This window comes from Nerophis ophidion, linkage group LG23 (genome assembly GCF_033978795.1).
Source record: "Nerophis ophidion isolate RoL-2023_Sa linkage group LG23, RoL_Noph_v1.0, whole genome shotgun sequence".
Classification (NCBI taxonomy): domain Eukaryota; kingdom Metazoa; phylum Chordata; class Actinopteri; order Syngnathiformes; family Syngnathidae; genus Nerophis; species Nerophis ophidion.
Window position 1 is genome coordinate 32,805,485 of NC_084633.1, and position 27,415 is coordinate 32,832,899.

At 38.2% G+C, this 27,415-nt stretch overlaps 1 protein-coding gene across 5 annotated transcripts in view; it reads left to right on the forward strand.

The window, feature by feature from the left end:
• tanc2a (tetratricopeptide repeat, ankyrin repeat and coiled-coil containing 2a) overlaps positions 1-27,415 on the forward strand; it is a 119,426-nt gene that overhangs the window by 14,489 nt on the left and 77,522 nt on the right. For 2 of the 5 annotated variants that reach the window (XM_061884191.1, XM_061884192.1), the window contains exons 2-3: positions 17,721-17,798; positions 20,044-20,154. In XM_061884191.1, the coding sequence (XP_061740175.1) occupies positions 17,741-17,798; positions 20,044-20,154 (169 nt within the window). In that variant the 5' untranslated portion in view covers positions 17,721-17,740. Of the gene's footprint in view, positions 1-17,720; positions 17,799-20,043; positions 20,155-25,837; positions 26,932-27,415 lie in introns of those variants that run through there. The other 3 variants (XM_061884190.1, XM_061884189.1, XM_061884188.1) reach the window with 2 other exon arrangements.

Genomic DNA, 27,415 nt, shown 5'->3' on the forward strand with positions numbered 1-27,415 from the left:
ATAATCCAAAAGTGGGCAAGAATTTGATATATGTGTAAACTTGTATACATAAATTTCATCACAAGATACATTTTTATGAAAATATTTGCTAATAAATGTGAAATTTTGGTCTGGAGAATATTGTTAGATTTTGACTCAAAATAGCAGGAAATGCATCCTAAGCTAACATAGATTTCAAATTTTTTCTGGGGGGGCATGCCCCCAGACCACACTGGCAGGCGAGTGCACTGAGGGCACTCGGGTGCGGCAAAGCGGTGTTTCAGCAAAGCGGTGTTTTAGGATTAAAAAATTTTCAGCTGATTTTGTAAATCTTCATTCCCATCTCTGAGTGTAAAACCGAGCCTGGGAGCGAGGATGAATGGAGGAAGTGTTCGAGGCAAGTATATCTTATCTACTGCCACGCAGAACTACTCCAAGTCGTGCTCACAACATTAGGTTTAAGTCGCGTCCACTTAAAGACGTGCCCACAGGGGTGACGGCAACGAAAGTGAAGTGTGTCTTGGATGGAAGTGATGCTCGAGAGACGATATTTAACACAAAAATCAGAAACAAATCAAATAAAAACAATACTACTAAAAATACATTTGGGTCAGGGTTAGGTTTGAGTTTTGGTTAGGGTTTTAGTTAGGTTGAGGGTTTGGGTTAGGTTTAAGGTAGGGCTGGGCGATATTTTGATATACGCGATATATCGCGAGTTTGTCTCTGTGCGATATAGAAAATGACTATATCCTGATATTCGAGTATACGTTCTCACGCAGTTGCTTTTTGCTGCAGGCATTACACTACGGGCTCTTCCCACTCTTTCTTGTGTCTCCTTCTCACAGGCAGTAAGCGCACCTTCTTACATACGTCACATACTGTCACGTCATACAACACATACGTATACCCCCTCGCGGAGCAGAGAGGTAGCAGACGGGTAACGTTAGCTGTGATGCTTGCGAAGCCGTGCGAGTGGTAATACGAGAGAAAGAAGGTGCTAATGAAGGAAGAATTAATTACCAAGAAAAATAGCAGGGGGTCCATCGTCTGGCGGTGGTTCGGCTTCAAGTGGGAAGATGTCGAATAGACTACTTAAATTTGTCAAGTGTGGGGCACAAGCGTTGCTACCAAAAGTAGCATTACTGCTAATATGTAGCATCATTTGACAAGTCACGTGCTAATAACTGTTAATAAATACAGTTTTGGTCAATTGACTTAGCTGTGATTTCCTTCTCTGCATGAAAGTTTAAAATGAACATATATTAATGCAGTATGAACACGAATGTTTTAATGTAGACACATAGAATCATCATGCTGCTGTGATTATTTGTATAAAGTGTTAATTCAAGGCTAATGCAAAGTATCGAGATATATATCGTGTATCGCGATATGGTCTAAAAAATATCGAGATATTAAAAAAGGCCATATCGCCCAGCCCTAGTTTAAGGTTGTATATACTCAGACGGAATGCCGGTTGCTTTGCATGCTTTTGGCCCCAGGCTAGATTTTTTTCTGCCCAATGCGGCCCCGATGTCAGAGTTTGGACACCCCTAGTTTATAGCATGTAATAGATAGAAACCACTCTATCTGCATTTTTACAGATATTTTATGTAGGAAATGCCTTCCAAAGCGTCTTAAAAATGGTAAAATATTTACAACTATGGCTGATATCTTTAAATTCCTCTATTTTATTAACCTGACTGGGATCCCTGTGTTACTTATTTTTAGCATGCAGCGTATCAGTGGTGTAGCTAATTTAATGTCCATGATACTTTGTGTATCCAGTTGTTTGTAGCTTCAATGCTCATTGTGTGTTTCGACGTCTCACTCTTTCTATTCTTTCACATTCAATGTTCATATCCCTCAATTGGTATCATTGGCAATCCAGCCTGTACAATTGCATTACTTCAGGGTTGCCATCACTAACAGGGGACACATTGTATTTCAGAAGAATGAGACCTAAGTTGTTAGCTTATGCTGATGGATAACCCTTAAAATATCTGCCAATTGATGAATTGATTTGGTATACAGGGTTCAAACGATCATGAAAGAATGCTATCCTAAGAGGCATAGCACCAACCAACAGAATAAAAAAACACAAGACTCCTGAAGTTCCCACTATCATACCCTAAACCCAATTTCACAACCACGCCATATGAAAAAAAGCCAAAAAATTCAATGTTAAGTGGCCAGAATATGATTTTTTTTTTAATCATATACATAAATATGATTATAAATATGTCAAGTTCCATTTACTTCAAAGTGTTAAGTGGTGATTAGCTGATTCAAGTAGGATTATCATCAGTGGATAATACAAATCATGATAATACATTATTTACGTGTTTCCTGTTGAGAGTACAAGCATCTGATCTGGAGTGCGCAGTCCGTTCTTCTTAGAATATTGTATGTAGCAGCCTCAACAGTCATGTTTAGAATAAGTTCAGAACCCTGTTCTTTCGTCACAATTTTTCCTTTGGCCACTACATTTACATACACACAAACAAGGAATTGAATGTTTTCAGTTTAGATTTTTTTTTTTTTTAAACGCATGTTGGCCCTGCGATGAGGTGGCGACTTGTCCAAGGTGTACCCCGCCTTCTGCCCGATTGTAGCTGAGATAGGCGCCAGCGCCCCACGCGACCCTGAAAGGGAATAAGCGGTAGAAAATGGATGGATGGATGGATGCAAAGACCTTAATTAGACAGTGAAAGATCCCCTTGAGGACAATTCCCAATTTAGTTGATTACGGTTCAGCTGTAGCCATGAGTGACGTAATTACCTCTTGACGGACTGTTAATTAGATTATAGTTAGTTTCATACGATTTTTAGTTTTGTATGAATCACCTGCTGTGCAACCTCCCAAAAGTGAACACACCTGTCATATTTCTGGAAATATTTTATTACAGCCTTTCTCGGGACAACACTTGAGGGTAGTACTCCCTTTTTCTTTGTCAGAAGTATAGAAATTAACGTTTTTTAATTAATTTGAGGAGACAGTGGATTTACACTGTTCTAAAACTGCACACTGACTACTGTATCAAATGTCATTTCTTTAGTGGTATCCCATGAAAAAAATATTTAAATTTAAGAAATGTGTGGAGTGTACTCATTTTTGTGAGGTTTTTGTAACATCCTTGCTTTTACAGGATTGTCGCAAATACACATATTGTTACACTTTTATTTATTTTGTTATTATTTTGTGCAGTAAGCTGAGCTATATTATGTTCTTATTACATGGCAGGATATATATCCGTAGAGTGCATCCGGAAAGTATTCGCAGCGCTTCACTTTTTCTACATTTTGTTATGATGAAGCCTTATTCCAAAACGGAATGAATTAATTTTTGTTCTCTTCATTCTATAGACGAGGGGTCGGCCAAAATGTTGAAAGAGCCATATTGGACCAAAAATTACAAAAAAAAAATCTGCCTGGTGCCGCAAAAAATGAAAATCCTTATATAAATGTTGTAATGAAGGCAACACATGATGTTAGTGTCTATATTAGTTATTTTAGCCTACTCTCAAAGGCTGACACAAATCTTTGTTGACAGAAATGTTGTATTTTAATTTTCATTCTACACTTTTGCAACATTGGAAATCATCAGTATAATGTAGGCTTCTCACAGGATGAGATAACTTCTGGAATTTACTGGCTCAGAATGGCCAAAGGTATAGAAATGTGTGTCCAACTTAAAGTAAACGGCATGCTGTCTTCTTCTAATGGATTTATTACAATTTTTGCAAGTTGGGTAACGTTTGCTGTGGTCTGGAACAGCATGGCACACAAATAGCGATCAGAAATAAAGCCAATATTACATACAGATAATGTGTCATGTGACATGCAAATATAAATGAAATAAACGGAGGACATAAGCAAAGGAAATTAAATGAGCTCAAATATACCTACAAACAAGGCATAATGATGCAGTATGTACATACAGCTAACCTAAATAGCATGTTAACATCGATTAACTTTCAGCCATGGATTGACAAAATATGCCTGGTAAATGTGCAAGCCTTCGGGCTGACTAACTTTGTTGTTTTTAATGATGTTTTTCATAGCAGAGTGCATAATAATATAATAATTGGATATACAGCTACAGGTAGCAGGATTAAATAAAACAAAAAGGTTTGTTGAGAGATGCTGCATGGGAAAGAAATTGTAAATAAAATAGTTTATTACAATGATGTGATGATTTGAATGTATTTTTATTAATGGAGTTGCCACATCAACATGTTTCACACATTTATTTGTGTGCAACAAGTTCTATGCAGAACTCCCACTGCAGCTTCAATGTTCCTCTGTACAGTTGTGGGAAAAATGTAATATTTAGAACCACGCACATAAAAAAAATAGCATCTAATATTTCAAATGTATCAATGCACGGTTTTTCTGTGTCATGATTAGCATATGAAGAGGGTTGGGGGAGTCAGGCAAATCTGCCTCAGCTCACCCTTTATATTGCTATCAAGGATATGGGAGGTCAGATGGAGCAGTAACTGACGACAGATGGTGTGTGTGTGTGTGTGTGTGTGTGTGTTTTTCTCCGTGCATGCATGTGTGTGCGTGATTCACATGAATGAGCTGCCATTGCTGAGTCATGTTTTCTTGCTGCAGACTGCCAAGAGTGACTCAGGGATCAGACATGAAATCAGTTTCTTCTTCATTCACGCTTCTCCCTGTTAACTAGCAGAACCACAACAGGATGTGACTGGAGGGGGCAGAGATCCTTGCTTGTTATCAAGATGACTCTGCATTCAGAGCCAGGAAGCCGAATGTCGGTAACAACATTTGCCAGGGGGCTCTTAAGCCTCTTTAGTTAAATAGGAACCACACTTTTTGGGGAATTGTGCTTTCCATCATTTTCAGCAGACTGCATTGCAAAATGATTAACCCTGGTTCTTCCTCTCACAGGGGATTCTCCCAGGAATGAGGCCACATGAATCCCTTTCCTACTGTACAACTTGGTTATCATACAAGTTACGAAACGTAAATTAAGTATTATTGGTTGGTTAGAGGTGGAATGGATTGCTCCCATTAGCTGCATTGCTAGCCAACTAGAACAATCCGATTATTACAAATTAGAATGCAAAAAAAGAAAAACATACGTGTTCTTGTCTCTCATAAGGATTGTGCGATCAGCACGTTGTGCCTTCACCTTGTGTTCCACTTTGATGTACTACTTTTGATATTTAAGAATTAAATCATGTTTTTACCTGCACGCCTTGTCCGGAGTAGTCCGTCTGCGTTCCTGGGAGAACGACCCCGCAGTAATCTGCGGAAACCATGCCGTGACAGTATCAGTCAATACATTCTACTGTATTTTTCGGACTATAAGTTGCAGTTTTTTTCATAGTTTGGCCAGGGGTGCGATTTATACTCAGGAGCGACGTATGTGTGAAATTTATTAACACATTGCCGTAAAATATCAAAAAATATTGTTTAGCTCATTCATGTAAGAGACTAGACGTATAAGATTTAATTGCATTTAGCAATTAGGAGTGACAGATTGTTTGGTAAACGTATAGCATCTTCTATATGTTATAGTTATATGTTACGTTAACATACCAGGCACCTTCTTAGTTGGTTATTTATGCGTCCTATAACGTACACTTATTCAGCCTGTTGTTCACTATTCTTTATTTACTTTAAATTGCCTTTCAAATATCTATTCTTGGTGTTGGGTTTTATCAAATAAATTTCCCCCAAAAATGTGACTTATACCCCAGTGTGACTTTTATATGTTTTTTTCCATTTTTATTATGCATTTTTGGCAGGTGTGACTTATACTCTGGAGCGACTTATACTCCGAAAAATACGGTACTTGGAGATTTAACATTATACGGTAGTCATGATAACCATGGTAAAACTTCTGACCATTAATATTATCGTTTTAAATTAAAATGTTTGGAAAAAAACCTTGACTGATAACTGCACTTTGATGAACTCACAAACTGACTGGTGCAAGCTGGCAGCTTAAATGTATTTTCCCCTGTTAAGAAACTACATACAATCAACCAGAGTTTATTTGTATAGCCCCTAAATCGCAAATGCCTCTAAGGGCTGCACAAACCATAACAACATTATATATACACTGTCCAAACAACTAAGCTATTTATTTGTGTACATTGAACCTACAAGCTCTGCTGTCTTACAACAGAGTGGTCGTTCAATACTCAGAGTATTATGAGATGGTGTTTTTACGGTGCGTTCACGGAGCGCTCAACAAAGTCGGACGCCACAATGTCCGCCAGAAATAATAAATTATATTGATTTAATTTGTTACACACTTTTTGTTTAGATCAATCTTAAAGTGCTACAGTACAAACCAATATTCGAAACGTCCGCCAGAAATAATAAATTATATTAGATTTAATTTGTTACACACTTTTTGTTTAGATCAATCTTAAAGTGCTACAGTACAAACCAATATTCAAAACAATAAAAGCTTAGCTCCCACCTCCAAAGACATGCACCTGGGGATAGGTTGATTGGCAAAACTAAATTGGCCCTAGTGTGTGAATGTGAGTGTGAATGTTGTCTGTCTATCTGTGTTGGCCCTCCGATGAGGTAGCGACTTGTCCAGGGTGTACTCCACCTTCCGCCCGATTGTAGCTGAGATAGGCACCAGCGACCCCAAAGGGAATAAGCGGTAGAAAATGGATGGATGCATAAAAGCTTAGCCATTAAGACAAATGAAATACTAAGACTAAATCACTATCAGTGAAGGATAAGTAACACAGAACATTCAAAATAGTGTGTTTTCTACCATTGTGTGATTAAAAAAAAAACTTTGTTAAAAGAGTTCAGAGTGTATATAAGTACTTGTTGAGCTCATTCATTAATACAGAAATAATAATGAAAACAGCAATATTTTTTGTCACGATAACCTTGATATGATATTATCATATCATTACATCCATAATACTACTACAGTGGAAACCTGTTTAAGTCGACCAACTCATGTCCTGGTTCCCTGTGTTACTGGTCAACTGATTTTAGTCAACACCCAAAGAGATCATTTTTCAACAACAAATTGATCTGTTTGTCAACATATTGGAGTATTGTTAACGCTATCGTAATCGCTTGTTTGCTTTTGCAAGATCCGATCTGAATTGATTTTGGAACACAATATTGACCATTCTTCACAAATGCATGACTGAACAGAGGAGAACCAACTACCCACTACCATAGCTAAAAAAGCACACGTAAACATGAAAGCCATGATTAGTTTAAGGTTACGCCGACAACCGCTAATGTGGACTGTAGATCAGGGATTTATGCTGCCGATTCCAATACTGATCATTAGGGGTGTGGGAAAAAATCGGTTCGAATACGTTGTGTGATTCAGAATCGATTATCATTTTTGAAAAATCGATTTTTAAAAAACTTTTTTTTTTTTATCAATCCAACAAACCACTACACAGCAATACCATAACAATGCAATCCAATTCCAAAACCAGACCTGACCCAGCAACACTCAGAACTGCAATAAACAGAGAAATTGAAAGGAGACACAAACACGACACAGAACAAACCAAAAGTAGTGAAACAAAAATGAATATTATCAACAACAGTATCAATATTAGTTATAATTTCAGCATAGCAGTGATTAAAACTCCCTCATTGACATTATCATTAGACATTTATAAAAATAAAAATAAAGAACAATAGTGTCACAGTGGCTTACACTTGCATTTCATCTCATAAGCTTGACAACACACTGTGTCCAATATTTTCACAAAGATAAAATAAGTCATATTTTTGGTTCCTTTAATACTTAAAACAAATTTAAATTATTGCAATCAATTGATAAATCATTGTTCTTTACAATTTTAAAAGCTTTTTTTTTTTTTAAATCTACTACTTTGCTTGCATATCAGCTGACTGGGGTAGATTCTGCTGAAATCCTATGTAATGAATCAATACAGAATCGTTTTGAATTATAAAAATATTGTTTTTGAATCGAGAATCGAATCGAATCATAAAAATCGTTATATTATCGAATCGTGACCCCAAGAAACGATATTGAATCGAATCGTGGGACACCCAAAGATTCGCAACCCTAATGATCATCCATGAGTGAGATTGGCTGATACCATTATCGATCATACCATGTATTAACTAAATTTTTCAACATATTTATTGTGAGCGCCATTATCAGCACAATATTTAAACTGACGTTCATATTCTCTTTTGTTGAATGCAATTGTTAGAGTAAAACAAAGTCAATAGTACACAATAAGTAACCAAAACCCAAAAACTCATTGAAATCAATCGTGCCTTCAAAGTCCTCTCCTGTGCCAATGAAATAATTATTTGACCTTATAAAAAAAATTTAAAAAAAACTTTTTTGGAGGAAAATACAGAACATTTTAATCACTCTGGTATAGAACATATACTAAACATATAAAGTTAAAAAAGTTAAAGTACCACTGATAGTCACACACACACTAGGTGTGGTGAAATTACTCCCTGCGTTTGACCCATCCCCTTGTTCCACCCGGTGAGGGGGGAGCAGTGAGCAGCAGTGGTGGCCGCGCTCTGGAAACATTTTGGTCGTTTAACCCTCAATTCCAACCCTTGATGCTGAGTGCCAAGCAGGGAGGTAATAGGTCCCATTTTTATAGTCTCGGCCGGGGTTTGAACTCCCGACCTACCAATCTCAGGGCGGACACTCTGACCACAAGACCACTGAGCTAAACACCACCAATTTATGGATCGATCCGCCCTATTACGTCGTGTACTGACTGCGACAATGCTGACAGATCAACATTTCTTGTCATATGATCTCCTCTCCGGACTCTTCAAGTTTACTAAGCAGTCCGTTGTTTTAAGATTGTTTGGTGGTTTATTTGCTCATGCTTGCTCTCGGTGTGTAACAGGTTTAGCCTCGTCCTCCAGTAATAATGATACTCGCAGAAATGCAGTTTATTTGTGGCAGTACATTTGATTATTATTAATTTGAGTTTTCCTTGCCCTTATGTGGGTTCTTCCGAGGATGTCGTAGTCGTAATGGTTTGTACAGTCCTTTGAGACATTTGTGATTTAGGGCTATATAAATAAACATTGATTGATTGATTGATTGATTGATAATTTAGGGGAGTGGCCCTACGCTGTGTATGGATATACAGGGGACACCGATCAATGGCTGATCACTCAGCACCTCACTAGTGGACTTCACTCTTCCAATTCCGAGGGGTGTCGATTTAATCGGGTTCCACTGTACCAGTAAATTCCCCAAGAAAATGTATTTTCATTGTGTATAAATTCAGCTCGTTTCCGCTGTACATAATCATTTAGCCAGACACAATGGTGTCCTGCTCTATATTACAGCCCACGGTTTAATTTGTCTTCCGTGAATTTATTGGGCCTTTTCTTTCCTGTGCTGGCATAATAATATATGCGCTGCTATTCAGTAATCTATTTTATTATGCTTGGATGTGGGGGTGGATGCAGATTTGGTTTTTAGACCAAGACCTGTGTTTCCTGCTTGCTTGTCATTGAGGATTAGCACACTGACACACATTACACACATGCACGGATAAGCGAGCGGCTGCACATTATGTCCAAGAAATAAGATGACAACTAGTTGCTGCAATTAAGATTTTGTGGGACAGCTCTCAGACAGGGATTATGTCTGTTTCTGGTCTAGCTGCCCAGATACGCGTAGACTGTGGTGTTTTATAGGATTTGGACCCTGGCTTTTTTGTCTAGCCATTATCAACTGTTCTTTTTCAAGCTTTCAGTGATTAATATTCTATATTGAAGAAAGGCACGGATTATAGCAATGGTTAAAAACAAACGGTCCATATGAGACTTTTACAGGTTGATCAATTTAGTTTGTTCCTGGCTGTAATTTACACTATATTGCCAAAAGTATTTGGCCACCTGCCTTGACTCACATATGAACTTGAAGTGCCATCCCATTCCTAACCCATATGGTTCAATATGATGTCGGTCCACATTTTGCAGCTCTTCGGGGAAGGCTGTCCACAAGGTTACGGAGTGTGTTTATAGGAATTTGCGACCATTCTTCCAAAATCGCATTGGTGAAGGTCTGTCTCTCAGTCTCAGTTATAATTCATCCCAAAAGTGTTCTATCGGGTTCAGGTCAGGACTCTGTGCAGGCCAGTTAAGTTCATCTACACCAGACTCTGTCATCAATGTCTTTATGGACCTTGCTTTGTGCACTGGTGTTTGAGTTTGAGTTTATTTCAAACATGCAAGCATACAACATGATACATCACATTTTCTCTTTTCAACATGTTCAAAAAGGAGTAGGAATAAGCAGAGCTTATTTTATCCTACCCCCATTTTTTTTTACATAACAGTTGCTAAAACCTTAGTTCACTTCCTGTTCTCATTTTATTCACAATATACTCCATATTTTTTCCCCCTGGCCTCAGTCTGGACCCCCTCTCCAGGGGCCCAGGCTTAGACCGATTTTTTTTAAATTTTATTTTAATCTTCTATTTTTTCCTCCCATCTCCACCCACACACACACTTTTTTACCTGTATCTCACCTTTTTTGTAAGGGGCGCTGGAAGCTGGCAGACCCGTCAGCGATCCTGTTCTGTCTCCCTGTAATGTTTATCTGACCTTGAATGGGATTGTGCTGAAAATTTTAATTTTCCTGAAGGAATAAATAAAGTACTATCTAATCTAACTATCTAATCTTAAGTAATCACAATAAAAATAAATAAATAAATAATTGGTGACGTAGGTTATATTCCATACGATGAGATAAGTATAATTATTTTGAGAATGAAAGAATGGATGGATGAATAAATTCAGAATGTTAATCATGCTTCTTCTTCTTCTTTGTGCTTTGCAAACACTTAAAGTTTGAAGAGTTTCTTGAAGTGGATCATATTATTACATTGTTTGATTGCTTTGCTTAATCCATTCCATAATTTAATTCCACATACTGATATACTAAAGGTCTCCAAAAGCCTCCGCTTGTGTTGGTTACCTGCTGGCTCCGCTGTGAACAGGACTCTCGCTGCTGTGTTGGATCCGCTTTGGACTGGACTCTCGCGACTGTGTTGGATCCATTGTGGATTGAACTCTCACAGTATCATGTTAGACCCGCTCGACATCCATTGCTTTCCTCCTCTCTAAGGTTCTCATAGTCATCATTGTCACCGACGTCCCACTGGGTCATTATTGTCACCGATGTCCCACTGGGCGTGAGTTTTCCTTGCCCTTATGTGGGCCGACCGAGGATGTCGTGGTGGTTTGTGCAGCCCTTTGAGACACTAGTGATTTAGGGCTATATAAGTAAACATTGATTGATTGATTGATTAAGTGTTGTACGTGCGTACAAATGTTATAAATTAAAATTTTCTCTAAGATTATATTTTTCCTCTTTTTTTTGAGAATAATTGTTGTATATACTTGGGTAGCAGGTTATAGTTTGCTTTGTGTATAATTTTAGCTGTTTGCAAATTCACTATGGTGCACAGTCATGTTGGAAAAAGTAAGGGGCCCGCCCCAAACTGTTCCCACAAGTTCGGGCGCATGGAATTGTCCGAAATTATTTTGGTATCCTGGAATATTCAAAGTTTCTTTCACTGGAACTAAGGGGCCAAGCCCAACTCCTGAAAAACATCCCCACACTTTAATTCCTCCGCTGACCCCTCTCTGTCAGTTTACGTGACCTACCACTTTGTGGCTGAGTTGCTGTTATTCCCAAACTCTTCCCTTTTTCTTATAATAATGTCGACAGTTGACTTTGGAATATTTAGGAAATTTCACGACTGGATTTGTTGCACAGGTGGCATACTATGACAGTTCCACGCTGGAAATCACCGAGCTCCTTAGAGTGGCCCATTCTATCACAAATGTTTGTAGAAACAGTCTCCATGCCTAAGTGCTTGATTTTATACACCTGTGGCCAGGCCAAGTGATAAGAACACCTGATTCTGATCATTTGAATGGGTGGCCAAATACTTTCGGCAATATAGTGTATATCAAAGTTGGTTTGTTGGTTGGTTGAACAGGGCTGTACGCTTAGCTTTTTCACTGGTAGCACCGCTGCGACTAAATGAAAAAAATGAGTAGCACAAAAACATTTTTGTAGCTCAGAAAAATTTTGCAGAAATATGAAATGTCTTAAACGCTCAAACAAGATACATATGTGCATTCATACATATAAACACAATGGCATCTTAAGGCAGTGCTATTCAACTAGCGGCCCACCAAAGCTTTCCATTTGGCCAGCCGAACATCACCCAAATACTGTAGGCTTGATGAAACCATTAAAACTAGGGTTGATCATGTATGCAGTACTCATGCCACCCTGCAGGAGGCACCAGGGAGACATGTGTCACAGTGACGCAGCAATGGAGTCACTGGAATAAAAATGTAACTAAAGTGCAAAAATCTGACTTAACAACGACTGGACAACAAAGTATGAAGTGCTCGAATCATTGTTGTCTGGCAGACATTTTAACCGACAAACATCCAGACAAGCAGCAACAATGGTAGAAATCCCAGCATGTAAACTTAATCAAAAAACTTTGTCAGACATTTGTAAGTAGTTATAATTTGTGGATAAAGATATTGAGTTTTTTATGTATTGAAATTGCTGACTTTGTGATGTATTTTGTATTTGTGGTCATGTTATATTTTTTGTCTTAGAGCAGTGCTTCTCCAATATTTTCTGTTATGCCTCCCCTGGGAAGAAGAAAATATTACGTGCCCTGTTTGAGAAAGACTGTCTTAGAGTAACAATTAAACCTTATTTAATAAGTGTAGTGCTAAATTTGACAAGTAAAAGGTGACGACTGTAATGGTGATAAGTCACATACAATGTTTGGTGTGTGAATGTGTCAACATTTATAGTTTATTGTGTGGATATATTAACACGAAACCAATCATATTTATGTGAAATACACAATGGACATTATTTATGTGAAATACACAATGGACTTTATACTTTTGTTATGTTTATGTGATTGTGGAAGTTGCCCTCCCGTGGGTTCCCCTGATTAGGACATATCATCTCGTGAGCACGGTAGTCAGGTTTGAGAAACGTTTTATTTGCGCACACGCCACAACAGCACACTGTTCGGAGACTTTTCAGTCTTTCGTTTACAGTATTTATCTCGGCGTGTCTCTCTCTCGTTCCAACTCCAACAACATGTCTCGACCCGGCTGCTGCTAATAAGGGCGACAGGTGATTAGCTAACAACACCCAGCTGGGCAATCTACTCACCTGCCACTGGCTTCGCGGCCGGTCCTTACACACCCGCAGACCACGCCCTCCTCCACAGTGATGTTCGTTTTTTCGTTCTTACAAACCTAAATTACGGAAAAAGTGTAAAGAAAGAAAACTAAGGAAGGAAAATAATTCAAAAGACGGAACATCAAACCTCATTAAATGGAGCTTCTTCTTTTTTATATACTGTTAACTAGCTGCACACGCTGGAAACAAGTAGCGAGGGCAGAATGATGCATCTATTGACAGTGCAGTGTGAAAACCGATGTGTTTACTTTGCAATTAGGTAAACGTAGTCACCAAAGAAATATAACTTGCAAAGGCATTCTCTAACAAAACATCCACATTACGATGGATGTCAGACGGCCCCTGAGCCCTTGGGATCTTGAAACTGCAGCCCTCATCATTATGTAGTTGAATAGCCCTGTCATAACACCTACTGTAATGCTCAATTAAACCACAGAGAACATCACTAATCTTTGCTCTGACTGTCGCTAATACCAGTGTTGGGCTGGGCGATATGGATCAAAACTCACATTTCGATATAGTTTGGCCCATAAACTAACCCAAAAATGGAAATACTTGTTGACGAACTAAATACTGTATTTCCACTAAGCCTAGATTTAAAATTTTGGGGACTGACGGGGATCCCAAATACACAAAAACAGGTACCAACAAGTAATAAAAGTAGGTTTTGCATGATAGGATCCCAACTTAAGAGGTGTTTTGAGATAATAAGAAACAAAAAGCCTTGAACATAATAAAAGAAAAGTCAATTATAATATCTTCTTTAAAAAAAAACATTTAGTTGTGCTCAATTCTTAAGCTAACAAAAACACAAAAGTACAAAATTAAAATAAAGTCCCCTAGTTTAAAAAGACATGTTTAAACGTCAGCAGCAACATGAAAATAATTGACCATCAACAGTAGTGTTTTATAGGTTTATAGGACATGCACAAAAATATTTTAGCCAAGAACACCAACCTGCCAACTGCTGCATGATGCTGTGTGACTTAAGTATTTAATTATTGTTACTCATTACTTAACCAAAAAAGTAATTGATTTACTCACGGAATTACTCTTTAATAAATGTAATGAATGACTAGGTAGAGTAATTAATGTGTTACTTTATAAAAAATTTAAATATCAGTTAAGATATGTTTGTGTATGCGTCTGTTTGTGTGCCTTTCAAAAGGCGGTGCCTGTTGCCTAGTGACATGTGATGTCAGCGAGTCTTACAGATACAGCTTAAGCAGTTTTTGTTAGCCTAGCAAGCTAGCAGCAGCAGTTTTTCAGCTCTAACGGCAGCTCTTTTGAATTATTCACTCGTTTGTGCTACCTCTGCTTAAAGGGGAACATTATCACAATTTCAAAAGGGTTAAAAACAATAAAAATCAGTTCCAAGTGGCTTGTTGTATTTTTTGATTTTTTTTTCAAAATTTTACCAGTACCGGAATATCCCTAAATAAAGCTTTAAAGTGCCTTATTTTCGCTATCTTCGAAACCACTATCCATTTCCCTGTGACGTCATACAGGGCTGCCAATACAAACAACATGGCGGTTACCACAGCAAGATATAGCGACATTAGCTCGGATTCAGACTCGGATTTCAGCGGCTTAAGTGATTCAACAGATTACGCATGTATTGAAACAGATGGTCGGAGTATGAGGCAGATAGCGAAAACGAAATTGAAGAAGAAACTGAAGCTATTGAGCGAATAGCTATTGACGCTATTGACGCTATTCGGCCATAGCGTGCGTGTACCTAATGAAGTGGCCCATAGCATGGCTGCCTTATTAGCATCGCCGGTAAAATGTGCAGACCAAACGATCAGGACTTTCGCATCTTGTGACACTGGAGCAATTTAAATCCGTCGATTGGTAAGTGTTTTTTTCGCATTAAATGTGGGTATCTAGTTTCAAATGTACATACAGCTAGCGTAAATAGCATGTTAGCATCGATTAGCGTAGCATGTTAGCATCGATTAGCTGGCAGTCATGCCGTGACCAAATATGTCTGATTAGCACATAAGTCAACAACATCAACAAAACTCACCTTTGTGATTTCGTTGACTTAATCGTTGCAAATGCATCTGCAGGTTTTCCATACATCTCTGTGCCATGTCTGTCTTAGCATCGCCAGTCAAATGTGAAGACACTCTGGTACATTCAATGGGGGTCTGGCGGCAGATTTCTTGCCAGTGGTGCAACTTGAATCCCTCCCTGTTAGTGTTGTTACACCCTCCGACAACACACCGACGAGGCATGGCGTCTCCAAGTGTCCAAAAAATAGTCGAAAAAATGGAAAATAACACAGCTGAGACCCGGTGTTTGTAATGTGAAAATGAATATGGCGGGTGTGTTACCTCGGTGACGTCACGTTCTGACGTCATCGGTAGAAGACCGATAAACAGAAAGGCGTTTAATTTGCCAAAATTCACCCATTTAGAGTTCGGAAATCGGTTACAAAAATACATGATGTTTTTTCTGCAACATCAAGGTATATATTGACGCTTGCATAGGTTAGATGATAATGTTCCCCTTTAATGAATAGATTGAATGTTCTTTCCTGGCTTGTCAACAAACGGCATAGTGTTTAGATGGCAAGTTTGTCACTTTAATCGAATCGTAGTTGTGTCAAGTTTTAAGGTGGTGAAAACTTGTTGTCTTTTACTGACCAGTTCCTCCAATAAGACCCTGTTTTCTTCTGAGTTTAATGACCAATTGGAGCTCACACAAAGCCCCGCTACAGCTAAAACTCTGCTTCCCTTTATGCTTGACGCAGGAGGAGGACACACAAACACACAGTTGTTAGCGCGCACAATCACCTTTCCATTTGGTTATGGTTATGGTTTGAGTTTATTTCAAACATATTATACAAATCGGCGAACATTATACTGTTAGTTAATCAAATTTGGATGGATTTATTTTAGGAGGAATACTAATTAAAGGGTTAAAATCTATGTTAGCATGTGTGCTGTCGAAGTTTATTTTGAACATGTATACATTTTTCTTTACAATACGTCTGAAAAGGAGTAGGAAGAAGCAGAGCTACTTTTTTACCTCCTAGCAATTCAGAACACATTTTCACTTCCTCTTTGTCATTTGTACGTAATTTGCATCCATTCTTTCTGAAAACAACAGTTATTAATAGTTAAGTTATAAATAGTCAGTTATGATTCACAGAATGGTGAATATAATCTTATTTTCTATAAGTTCAAGACGTTTGTCATAATTGTTCCATATACTTTGTAAATCCTTGTTATTTAAAGCTATTGTGGATCATATTAGTACATTGTACTATAAAGTTGCTGTCTCCAAAAATGTAAGGACAAAGAAAACAAAAAAAGCATTGTGAGAGAACTTCGGGTACTAGCAGATGGATCCATAAGTGGCAACTAAGAAGAATAAATCAGCAGATGGGTCAACAAAATATCTCAACCAACTGTTCAACTGGGAAGGGAACCCTAAAGCCGGTTGACCCAAACATATCAAGCCATTGTTTACATTGTCTACCTCAAACAACTCATAATTATCACTGAGCCCTATCTTTTTGTAGTAGTAATGCCCATCCATCTAGTTTCTATACCCCTTGTCTGCATTAGGGTCACATGTCACATTAAGCTGGAGCCTATCCCAGCTAACATTAGACTAGAGGCACCCCGGACTGGTCGCCAGCCAATCACAGGTCACTTATATACAGTACAAGCAAACTTTCCCACCAATGGGAAATGTAACAGCTCCAATTAGCCTAAGATTTAATTTTTTTGTTGTAGGGCTAAGTAATAATACCATTAAAATTAAAAAGCAACCCCTTATCCTTATTAATGTTCTCATCATAGTGAGCTTATATTACTCTTTTACTATTGATTAATTTCTTTTTATACACATTGTTTTATTGTCCTTCCCCAAAATCCCTGGACATTGTTCCCTCGCCACTCTGAGGTTCACTAACTGCAGTCTCAGTGCATTACGGTTTTTAAAGTACCATTGAGTAGATTGGAGTTTTCTTGTGGAAAAATACACAGGTTTTTGAGTGTATGAAGTATGAGGCATAGGAGGTGCGTGTGACAACTGTGCAGAGGGGTTATAAAAACTGTATAATTGGAGGGGTCTAAAACCTAACCCCCAGGATAATTGAGGGAACACTGTAACCTGTTTTATCCAGCTACCCTCTGTCTCTCTATAGAAAATATGCCAGTGAGACTGGATGCAAGCGTTCAACTGATAATAAACATTTTATCTCAAAAAGTATTCAACCATGGTTAAAGTCTTTGTAAAACACAATGCATTCCAAAAGCTTTAAAATGAATGGTGACAGCAGAGGGCGCCAACTATTGTCCTCTGAAGGGTGATTCGGCCAGAACAATAAGCCTGTATAAAGTGGAATAGTTCTTCTGTCTGAGGGCATCAGACAGAAGAACAAATTCAAATTCAGGCAGCAGTCTGATTCGTATGTCAGATGTCAACATAGTCATCCATGAACATTTCTTAATAGTTGATTGTCTCCCAACAGGAAGTACATCGTGAGCAATCATGTTCCGAAGCAGCCTGAAGATGTTGCTGGGAAGCAAAAGCCGCAAGAACAACAGTGGTCAGTGTCACGGTGTGTCACTCCCAATCTTGGGAAACAATTCTGTATTCTCTGTATCCTTACATAAGTACTTGACAAAAAACCCAAAATCTTTCTAAGAGTACTCTTTTATAATTGGTGTCCGTTATTATGCCTTACAGGTGCATCCCAAAACATGACAAAAGGATTCATTTATTTCAGTAGTTGAAGTAAAACAGTGAAACTTTTCCATCATTTGGTCTACATAGTGAACAATTTTAACAATTTCTTAATTTCATAATAAAGATGTTTTTAATTTTCCGAAAAAAAGTTGTTAACTGCTTGTGTCATGCTTAAAAGGGCTCTCTTTTTCTTAAATTAGGCTCCTGAATTTTTGCAGGATATTAATTTTTTTTAGCTGCAGCTAAATATGTAACTACGGTATAAGAAGGAAAAAAGTGATGAAAAGTAAGGATTTTCCAATCGATTGTCCACCGATCTGAATTGGCCAATTTTTCTGAAAAAGTATGTTTGCCAATCAACTAAAAAAGGCTACATTTGTTTTTGTCTGAATCAAGCTCCTGAACTTTTGCACGATATTCCAATTTATTGAGATGCAGCTGAATATTAAACTATGTGTAGGAAAAAATAAGAATGTTCCAATCGATCGACCACCGATCGGTATCGGACAATTTTTTAAAATAAAAACCCGTTGCCAAAAATCCTCCATTTTTCGTCTTAATTAAGCTCGTGAATTCTTGCACGGTATTCCAATTTATTGAGATGCAGCTGAATATGAAAGTATATCAAGGGAAAAATTAATGAAAAGTAAGGATTTTCAAATCGATCAGCCACCGACATCAGCCAATTTTCCCGAAAAAATATGTTTCCAATTATTAAGAAGGCTCCATTTTTTGTCTGAATTAAGCTCCTGATTTTTTGCACAATATTCCAATTTATTGAGATGCAGCTGAATATGAAGCTATATGAAGGGATTTTTTTTATAAATCTGAAGGATATTCCTATCAATTGACCACCAATCGATATCGACCAAAAAATACGTTGCTAAATTATTTAAAATGCTACTTTTTTGGTCTGAATTAAGCTCTTGAACTTTTGCACAATAATCCAATTTATTGAGATCCAGCTGAATATTTATTTCATACAATTTATGAAAGATAAGGATTTTCCAATCGATCGGCCAATTTACGTGAAAAAAAAAATATGTTGCCAAATAATGCCTTTTAATGCAGAGCACAAACACAGATAACTTCTAGCTGACAATATTTAGTTTTTTAGTCACCCGGCTCAAATGGCTCGCAGCTAATAATGCATGGAGCCGCTCCTCGAAGCGAATAATAATCACCTTCATTATGGCAAATAAACTGTATTTCTTAGTATTTTTAGTATTATTACCAAGTAGTATTATCACTGGAGGCTTAATATGTTATAGACAGAGAGCAAGCCAGGAACAGGCATGCTGATAGCTAAGCTAGTTTAAAACTTCACCAAGTAAAAAGTGCTTAGTAAACATTAAGAAGTGTCAATAGCATGTTCCAGCATCAAGTAAGCAACTATTAATCAGAAATTAACATTGACTTTAATAAGGGTCTAGAGAAGATGATAAAGATATATTGGTGATCTGTGAGCATTGTCGCAGTACACCCAACACACGTAAGAGGAGCGCGACTCGAACCATAAAGTGGTGGTGTTGACTGTCGATACTAAGGGTAGTTTCACTACGTGATGATACTAGAGTGATTAGGTCGATGTATTTATTTTTTGTATTTATGTTCACAAAGTCAGGGAATACTTCACTGGACACAGGATAACTTTACAGGAAAAAAATAAGGATTTAAATAAGTAGAATACAGTCGTTTCTGCTTTTGTTTAATTGTTGTGTAATATTGACTTTGTTTTGCTCAAATAATTGTATGTAAATAATGAAGAACTAATTAAAACATTGTGTTGAGATTGTTAAACCGTCTATAGCACTCACCATAACTGTTTTTGAAAATTTACAGTTAATAGATGTTCCGTAGTTTTGTTGAAATAGTGCTTTATGAAAGGATAGTTATACTGTATTTAATGAATATTTTTTGAAAAATATTTTAGAATCATTTTTAATTCTATGTTAAAGGTAAATTATGAATACGGTATATATCCTATTATTTGTTATACTATACAAAAATAGAGCATAAATATTCATAAAAACCTAATTATTATAATTATATTATACAGCTTTAAGAGTTTTCTAATTCATTCGAATGTTCCTTTTTCCCGACAGGTGGCAGCAGCATTGAGTCTGCGAGCTCCGAAATCAGACTGCTGGAGGGATTCACTCGTTCTCTTCCCTCCTCTCCTCTGCTTAACATTCGTCCGGCCAAAAGAACATCCGGTAGGTGTTGTCTTTCTTTCTTATTAAGTGCTACTCAGACTAACACATCCGGTCTTCGTGCGAGGGTTGGGCCACCCATTTGTCAATCAAACTTTGTTTCCATTGCCCGTCAGGGAGATGGGTGGGAGGGTTCGTGGCTACTGCAGATGATTTAGGGCGAGAGGCGGGTATACCCTTTATAGATCACCAGTCAATCATGCATTCACACTCATATTGATGCCTTCAATTTAGTGTTTTTCAAGTCATCTAACTTTTTTTTGGCGACTGTCTGAGGAAGCCACAGTGCCTAAAGACTGGGTATTACATTATCCTACGGTTTGGTTATTTTGGTTATTCCAACACCAAATTCAAGAAAAAATAAATACAATATTCCCTGAATATGGCTGCATTAACACTGCGCCGATATCGTGTTGGTGTTTGATGATGGCGCCACCTCCTGGATTAAAAAAGTCCCGACACTTCAGTTCAGTTCAGTTTCGGTTTATTTGGAACATGCAGACGATACAATGTAATGCATCACACAATTCCAGTTGTTTCATTACAGCACGTCCGAAAAGGATCTAATCTTTACCCCTTTTCATACCATAGCAATTTTATCCAATATAAAATCAAGTACCAATGATTGTCTCACACACACACTAGGTGTAGTGAGATTATCCTCTGTATTTGACCCATCACCCCCTCACACCCTGGGAGGTGAGGGAAGAAGTGAGCAGCAGCGGTGGCCACGCCCGGGAATTATTTTTGGTGATTTAACCCCCAACCTTTGATGCTGAGTGCCAAGCAGGGAGGCAATGGGTTCCATTTTTAGTCTTTGGTTTGACTCGGCCAGGGTTTGAATGCACGACCTTCCAGTCTCAGGGTGGACAATCTAACCACAAGGCCGATGACCAGCAATTTTATCCAATTTTCTTTGTTGTCTGTAACAAAACAATGAACAATAAATAATAATTAAATAATATACCATAGTAAGCAAATACATATTAAATACATAAATAATCTTTGTCTCGATTAAAAAAAAAAAAAATAGGGAAAAGAAAGGGTTCAAGATGTTCATCATAATTCTTCATCTGTGTACTTTGAGAACACTTGTAGTTTGAACAATCTCTTAAACTGAATCATATTTGGGCTTAGTTTGATTTATTTGGTTAATCCGTTCCATGATTTAATTCCACATACTTATATACAAAAGGTTTTAAGTGCTGTACGAGCATACAAATGTTTTAAATGAGATTTTCCTCTAAGGTTATATTTCTCCTCTCTTGTTGAGAAGAATTGTTGTACTTTCTTGTGTAACGGTTTATAGTTTGCTTTATACATACTTTTAGCTGTTTGCAAATGCACCACATTGTTGAATTTCAATAATTGTGATTTAATAAATATAGTGTTAGTATGTTCTCTATATGTATGCAACATTATGTAATATTCTAATTGATCTTTTTTGTAACACATTTAGTGAATGAAGTGCACATTTGTAGTTGTTTCCAATATTTCTTCACAATAACTCAGATATGGTAACACTAGTGAGCAGTAAAAAAATTTAAGTGATTTTTGGTCCAGAACATATTTTGCTTTATTCATTATTGATGTGTTTCTTGCTACTTTATATTGTATATTTAGACAATTAGATTTCCAATTCATTTTATTATCTATTATTACACCCAAAAATGTGTTTTCTTTTACCCTTTCAATATTTACTCCGTCTATTTGTATTTGTGTTTGACTGTCTCTTCTACTGTTACCAAATAGCATTATTTTAGTCTTACTGAGATTTAAGATAATCTGTTTTTGTCAAAGTATCTTTTTAATTTGTTCATTGCTTCTTTTATGATTTGTATTATCTTCTGTGTGTTCTCTACTGAACAAAAAGCCGTTGTATCATCTGCAAATAATACTAACTTTAAGTCCTTTGTAACTTTACAAATGTCATTTATATAGAGATTGAACAATTTTGGTCCGAGTATTGATCCCTGAGGTACGCCACAAGATATTTTTAGCTCTGTGGAAGTAATACTTTGCAGTGGGTCCAGGAGGTGTGACGCGATGTCCTTAAGGTGGGGCAGGATCTACTTAAAAAATTTTTTTTTTACCAAATAACTGTGCAGAAAAGAATATGCAATGTGCAAATGTTCGAATAATGGGGCTGTTTGCTACATTTACACAGATGCCTAGAAAGCGCCAACTTTCCAATGTATTTTATACAATGTATCCCGCCTTCTTACAGCTTCTTATACGTAATGATGTAACTGTGTACGTACGTAACACATGCACGCGCATTAGCTTTCGGTGTTGCTAGTTAATAATAGCAAATTTGATAGCGAACATTACCTGTCATTGAATTTATCAACTATCATTACAACAATATCGTTTGTTGCTTCTCTTGGACTGCTTTGGTATGTGTGCACGCGCTCCCTGCGCGTACGTGCTGACGAGACACCAATCATTTTATTCAGGCCGATAAAAATGTTTCATTACATAAACTTTATAATTGTGAAAAATATGGATAATTGTCAAAAAAATGTGTTCCTTTTAAATAACTAATGCTAACATAAGCTTGCCGGTAGTGTTCTTTTTGTATTTTTTGCTTTGGCAAATGTTACCTGAGAGGAAGTTGCAAACAGCACCTTTGATTTATCAGGCGTTAATAGGAAAGAACGTTTACCTTATTTGGTGCAATAAAATCAAAATGATTCCACACTTTGCACAGGTAGTTAACGGAAATATGGATGTCGAACGCAAAGTGCTTCCTGATAAACACAGTTTTCCACTGTATCAGCCGCTGCATCGATTACATTATATTTTCCTAAAGTGACACACATGGACGCAGCATCCCTCTTTGTGTTTCGTAATGCATTGATGCTTCCGTATCGTTTGACCATCACTAACATTTAACCTTTGGGGGCGGTATAACTCGGTTGGTGGTACGGCTGTGCCAGCAGATTCAAGGTTACAGGTTCGATCCCCGCTTCCGCCATCCTAGTCCCTGCCGTTGGGTCCTTGGGCAAGATACTTTACCCATCTGCTCCCAGTGCCACCCACACTGGTTGATTGGCAAAACTAAATTGGTCCTAGTGTGTGAATGTTGTCTGTCTATCTGTGTTGGCCTTGTGATGAGGTGGAGACTTGTCCAGGGTGTACTCCGCCTTCTGCCTGAATGTAGCTGAAATAGGCTCCAGCAACCCCAAAAAAGGGACAAGCAGTAGAAAATGGAGGGTTTAAAAATGTAACCTAGATATTGGGTTTCACAATGTAAAGCACTTTGAGTCACTTGAGAAAAGCGCTATATGAATATAATTCACTTTACTTCACCTCTTAGCTACCTCCATTGATGGCCAACGGCCACAATCTAAGAATGACAGGGAGTTTTGTTATTGCTGAAACTAATCGGTTTGTTAAAACAGTCACTTTTATTACAAATGTTATCTGGAATTGGCTGAAAATTAAAAAAATTAACTATGATGATGAGCAAGCTTGTGTCATCAACGTAGCAGCATTATCCAGGCTGTAATAGAGGGTCAAAAATAGGCATTTTGTGTGTGTCAATTGCTGGTGATGTTTTCACTTATTTTTCAGAAGATGTACACTATATTGCCAAAAGTATTTGGCCACCCATCCAAATGATCAGAATCAGCTGTCCTAATCACTTGGCCCGGCCACAGGTGTATAAAATCAAGCACTTAGGCATGGAGACTGTTTCTACAAACATTTGTGAAAGAATGGGCCGCTCTCAGGAGCTCACTGATTTCCAGCGTGGAACTGTCATAGTATGCCAACTGTGCAACAAATCCAGTCGTAAAATTTCCTTGCTCCTAAATATTCCAAAATCAATGGTCGGGTTTATTATAAGAAAGTGGAAGAGTTTGGGAACAACAGCAACTAAGCCACAAAGTGGTAGGTCACGTAAACTGACAGAGGTCAGTTGCTATGGAGTTCCAAACTTCATGTGACCTTCAAATTAGCCCACGTACAGTACGCAGAGAGCTTCATGGAATGGGTGTCCATGGCAGCTGCATCTAAGCCATTCATCACCAAGTCCAATGCAGTGGTGTAAAGCACATCGCCACTAGACTCTAGAGCAGTGGAGATGCATTCTGTGGAATGATGAATCCCGCTTTTCCATCTGGCAATCTGATGGACGAGTCTGGGTTTGGAGGTTTCCAGGAGAATGATACATTTCGGACTGCATTGTGCCAAGTGTGAAATTTAGCCGCCAGTGAAAGGAACTTTGAATGCTCCAGAGCACCAAAATATTTTGTACAATTTCATGCTCCCAACCTTTGTGGGAACAGTGTGGAGCGGGCCCCTTCCTCTTCCAACATGACTGTGCACCAGTGCACAAAGCAAGGTCCTTAAAGACATGAATGACAGAATCTGGTGTAGATTAACTTGACTGGCCTGCACAGAGTCCTAACCTGAACCCGAATTAAAACGGAGACTGAGAGCCAGGCCTTCTCTACCAACATCAGTGTGTGACCCCACCAATGCTCTTTTGAAAGAATGGTCGAAACCTTCTATAAACACACTCAGCAACCTTGTGGGCTGCCTTCCCAGAGGAGTTGAAGCTGTAATAGCTGCAAAAGGTGGACCGACATCATATTGAACCCTATGGGTTAGGAATGGGATGGCACTTCAAGTTCATATGTGAGTCAAGGCAGGTGGCCAAATGCTTTTGGCAATATAGTGTATATCGTTAGGATTTTATCAATAGCCGATGCCAATATCAATATTCCTTATCGTTACCAGTATTCATTACTCTTATCCATTCAATTGGTGTAAATATAGATGTGAAAAAATACATTTTATATTACCATTTTTATTAGCACACCATCATGTAGCATTTCACAGCAGGGAAGTCCTTTATCAACACCTGTTTTCTAAGCCACTATGTTTGCATTGCAAGGTGCTACGTCATTATTTTGTCATCACCACACAGATCCATCCCTGCGTTTCAATTTATTACAAATACTCAGCTGGAAATAATAGTAATGTCTGGCATTCATGTGCAGAGCACTGACCTTTTACATGATATATCATACCAGTTGTTTTAGTAGTTGTGTTGCTGATGTTGTTTTTGTGTGGTTACAGCTGACAGTAATCAGTTTTACTCAATGAAATTTGTAAAAAAAAGAATGTATTCCACAAGCTTGTGAACGACTGCACAAAATAATCATATTTGCTCAAATAAACACAGAAGAAACTTAAACAAATATTGATCCCAGCATGCAGACCCTAATTGATGCCATCAATATTTGGACTGTGATGAGGTGGCGACTTGTCCAGGGTGTACCCCACCTTCCGCCCGATTGTAGCTGAGATAGGCGCCAGCGCCCCCCGCGACCCCGAAAGGGAATAAGCGGTAGAAAATGGATGGATGGATGGAATATTTGGATTGATCCGCCCACCCCTAGTTATTAGGAGATACGACCGAAAAGGATCTTTGAGATACAATGCAGGTTCTCTGAACTACATTTTGGGTGGGAAGCATTGACATTTTTAGTTTTTAAACCCCTAAACTTGCAAACTCTTCAACAGCTTTTTACTTCCCAATTGTTAAATTGATGTTGTGTTCCCATTTAACCTTAACCTCCACAATACATACACAACATGTAGGTCAAGTTGTTTGGGGTGCAAAATGCATAGAGAAGCTTAGAAATATATTTAGTTTTTCTGTTCTCAATTTTCCATGTGGGAATTATATTCAGATTTATGTGGCCTAGTGCACACAAACTTCACTTCAATTCGTCCTTCTTTCTCCTACGTGCGAGTGTGTAAGTGTGTGTGTTTTGGTTGGAGGAGGGGAGTTTTGATTCCCGCTGAAGTCAGACGAGAGAGATCGTCTTTCAGACCAGATATGGAGGCTCTGTCGTTGAGAGCAAGAAGTCTGACAAGACTTGAAGACGTTACTTGTTTTACTTGCAGAAGGAAATCCTCATCCAGACTTCAGGTTTATGAAAGTTTTTTTTTAGGAAGTTTAAGGCTGCTCTGCATGTGAATGAAAATGGTGCACTTTTTGACTAAAAGGAGCAGTGGACACCCCCCTGGTTGTATGTGAGTTGCGGTCATCTTTAAAAGCTCTGTTCATGAGTGTGTGGACATTCCATTTGCTGACCATCCACTTAGTTTTCCTGCCGGCTCACGCTTGTTCTACTTTTGTGGAGTCAAAAGTTGGAAAATCTCAAGTGATTTTCTATTCCTGGAAAAACTTGTCCCTCTTATCTTCTGTCTCTCCTTTCTCCTTTGTGCTTTCTGGAGAAGGAGGAGCCCAGGAAGTTAGTGGTAGTGATCAGGCTTTTTGGTCACCAAGTAATTTGAACGAAGAATTTGAAGATTCAAAGATGAAATGCAACAAACTGCAACACTCTGAAAAACCTTTTCCTTCATTCATCAAAGCAACAGAAAGCTCTTTAGTGAGCAGCCCTTTGATGTTTTGACGCCGCCCTCCACATGGAAACACTCTGAACCAATTACAACCTGGCTCGTAGTTAGACATGGACTGCACAGCGGCTATTTTGAAAGCATGTGCCCGTCTAAGGACTCTGTGGTGTCAGAATGAACGGACCTCGATGCATCACCCCTGGAGGTTTTTGGAGAACTGCCGCTGTGGTCGAGATGTTCGGGCGGTTGACCCCTTCAGCCAATCCGCCACCCTTCGGGGATTGCTGTTTTATGTGTGCTGCTGCCGGAGCCATGAGGAAAACTCAGATCTGTGTCGAGAATGGGTCGATCTTCCCGTTGAGGAAACAAGTAGGGACAGGAGAGGGAGAAGATGTGAAGAAGGTGAGAGTCCCGAGTATTCCTAATATAGCATTCTTTAAGAGGCACATCCATCTGTAAGACAATTTGTTGTATTATAAAAAAGTATTACAATACATATACCGGATATACTGTTTACAGTATTCGGGGTGTAACGGTTCATTTATTCGCAATCACATTTTTCGGTATAGAGGCCTACCGATTTTCCACACTGCCCACATAGTGAGGCACATGAAGCCACACGTCAACTGGTTAAAAACTTGGCTAGCATGAGCATGGCTAGCAATGCTGCTAAGGAACTTGAAATCCCTCGTCAATTGTCTAAATTTCTTGTTTGGGGACACTTCGCCTTTTCTGTGAAATATGTAAACGGGCAAAAACTAGTGGATAAAACAAAAGCAGTATTCCGCCGTTGGTCAGCAAACATCAGGTATGTATTTGGCTATAGGACAAACATGTTTATTCATAAGAAAAACCATGACAGCAATGCTAACATAATTACTAATAG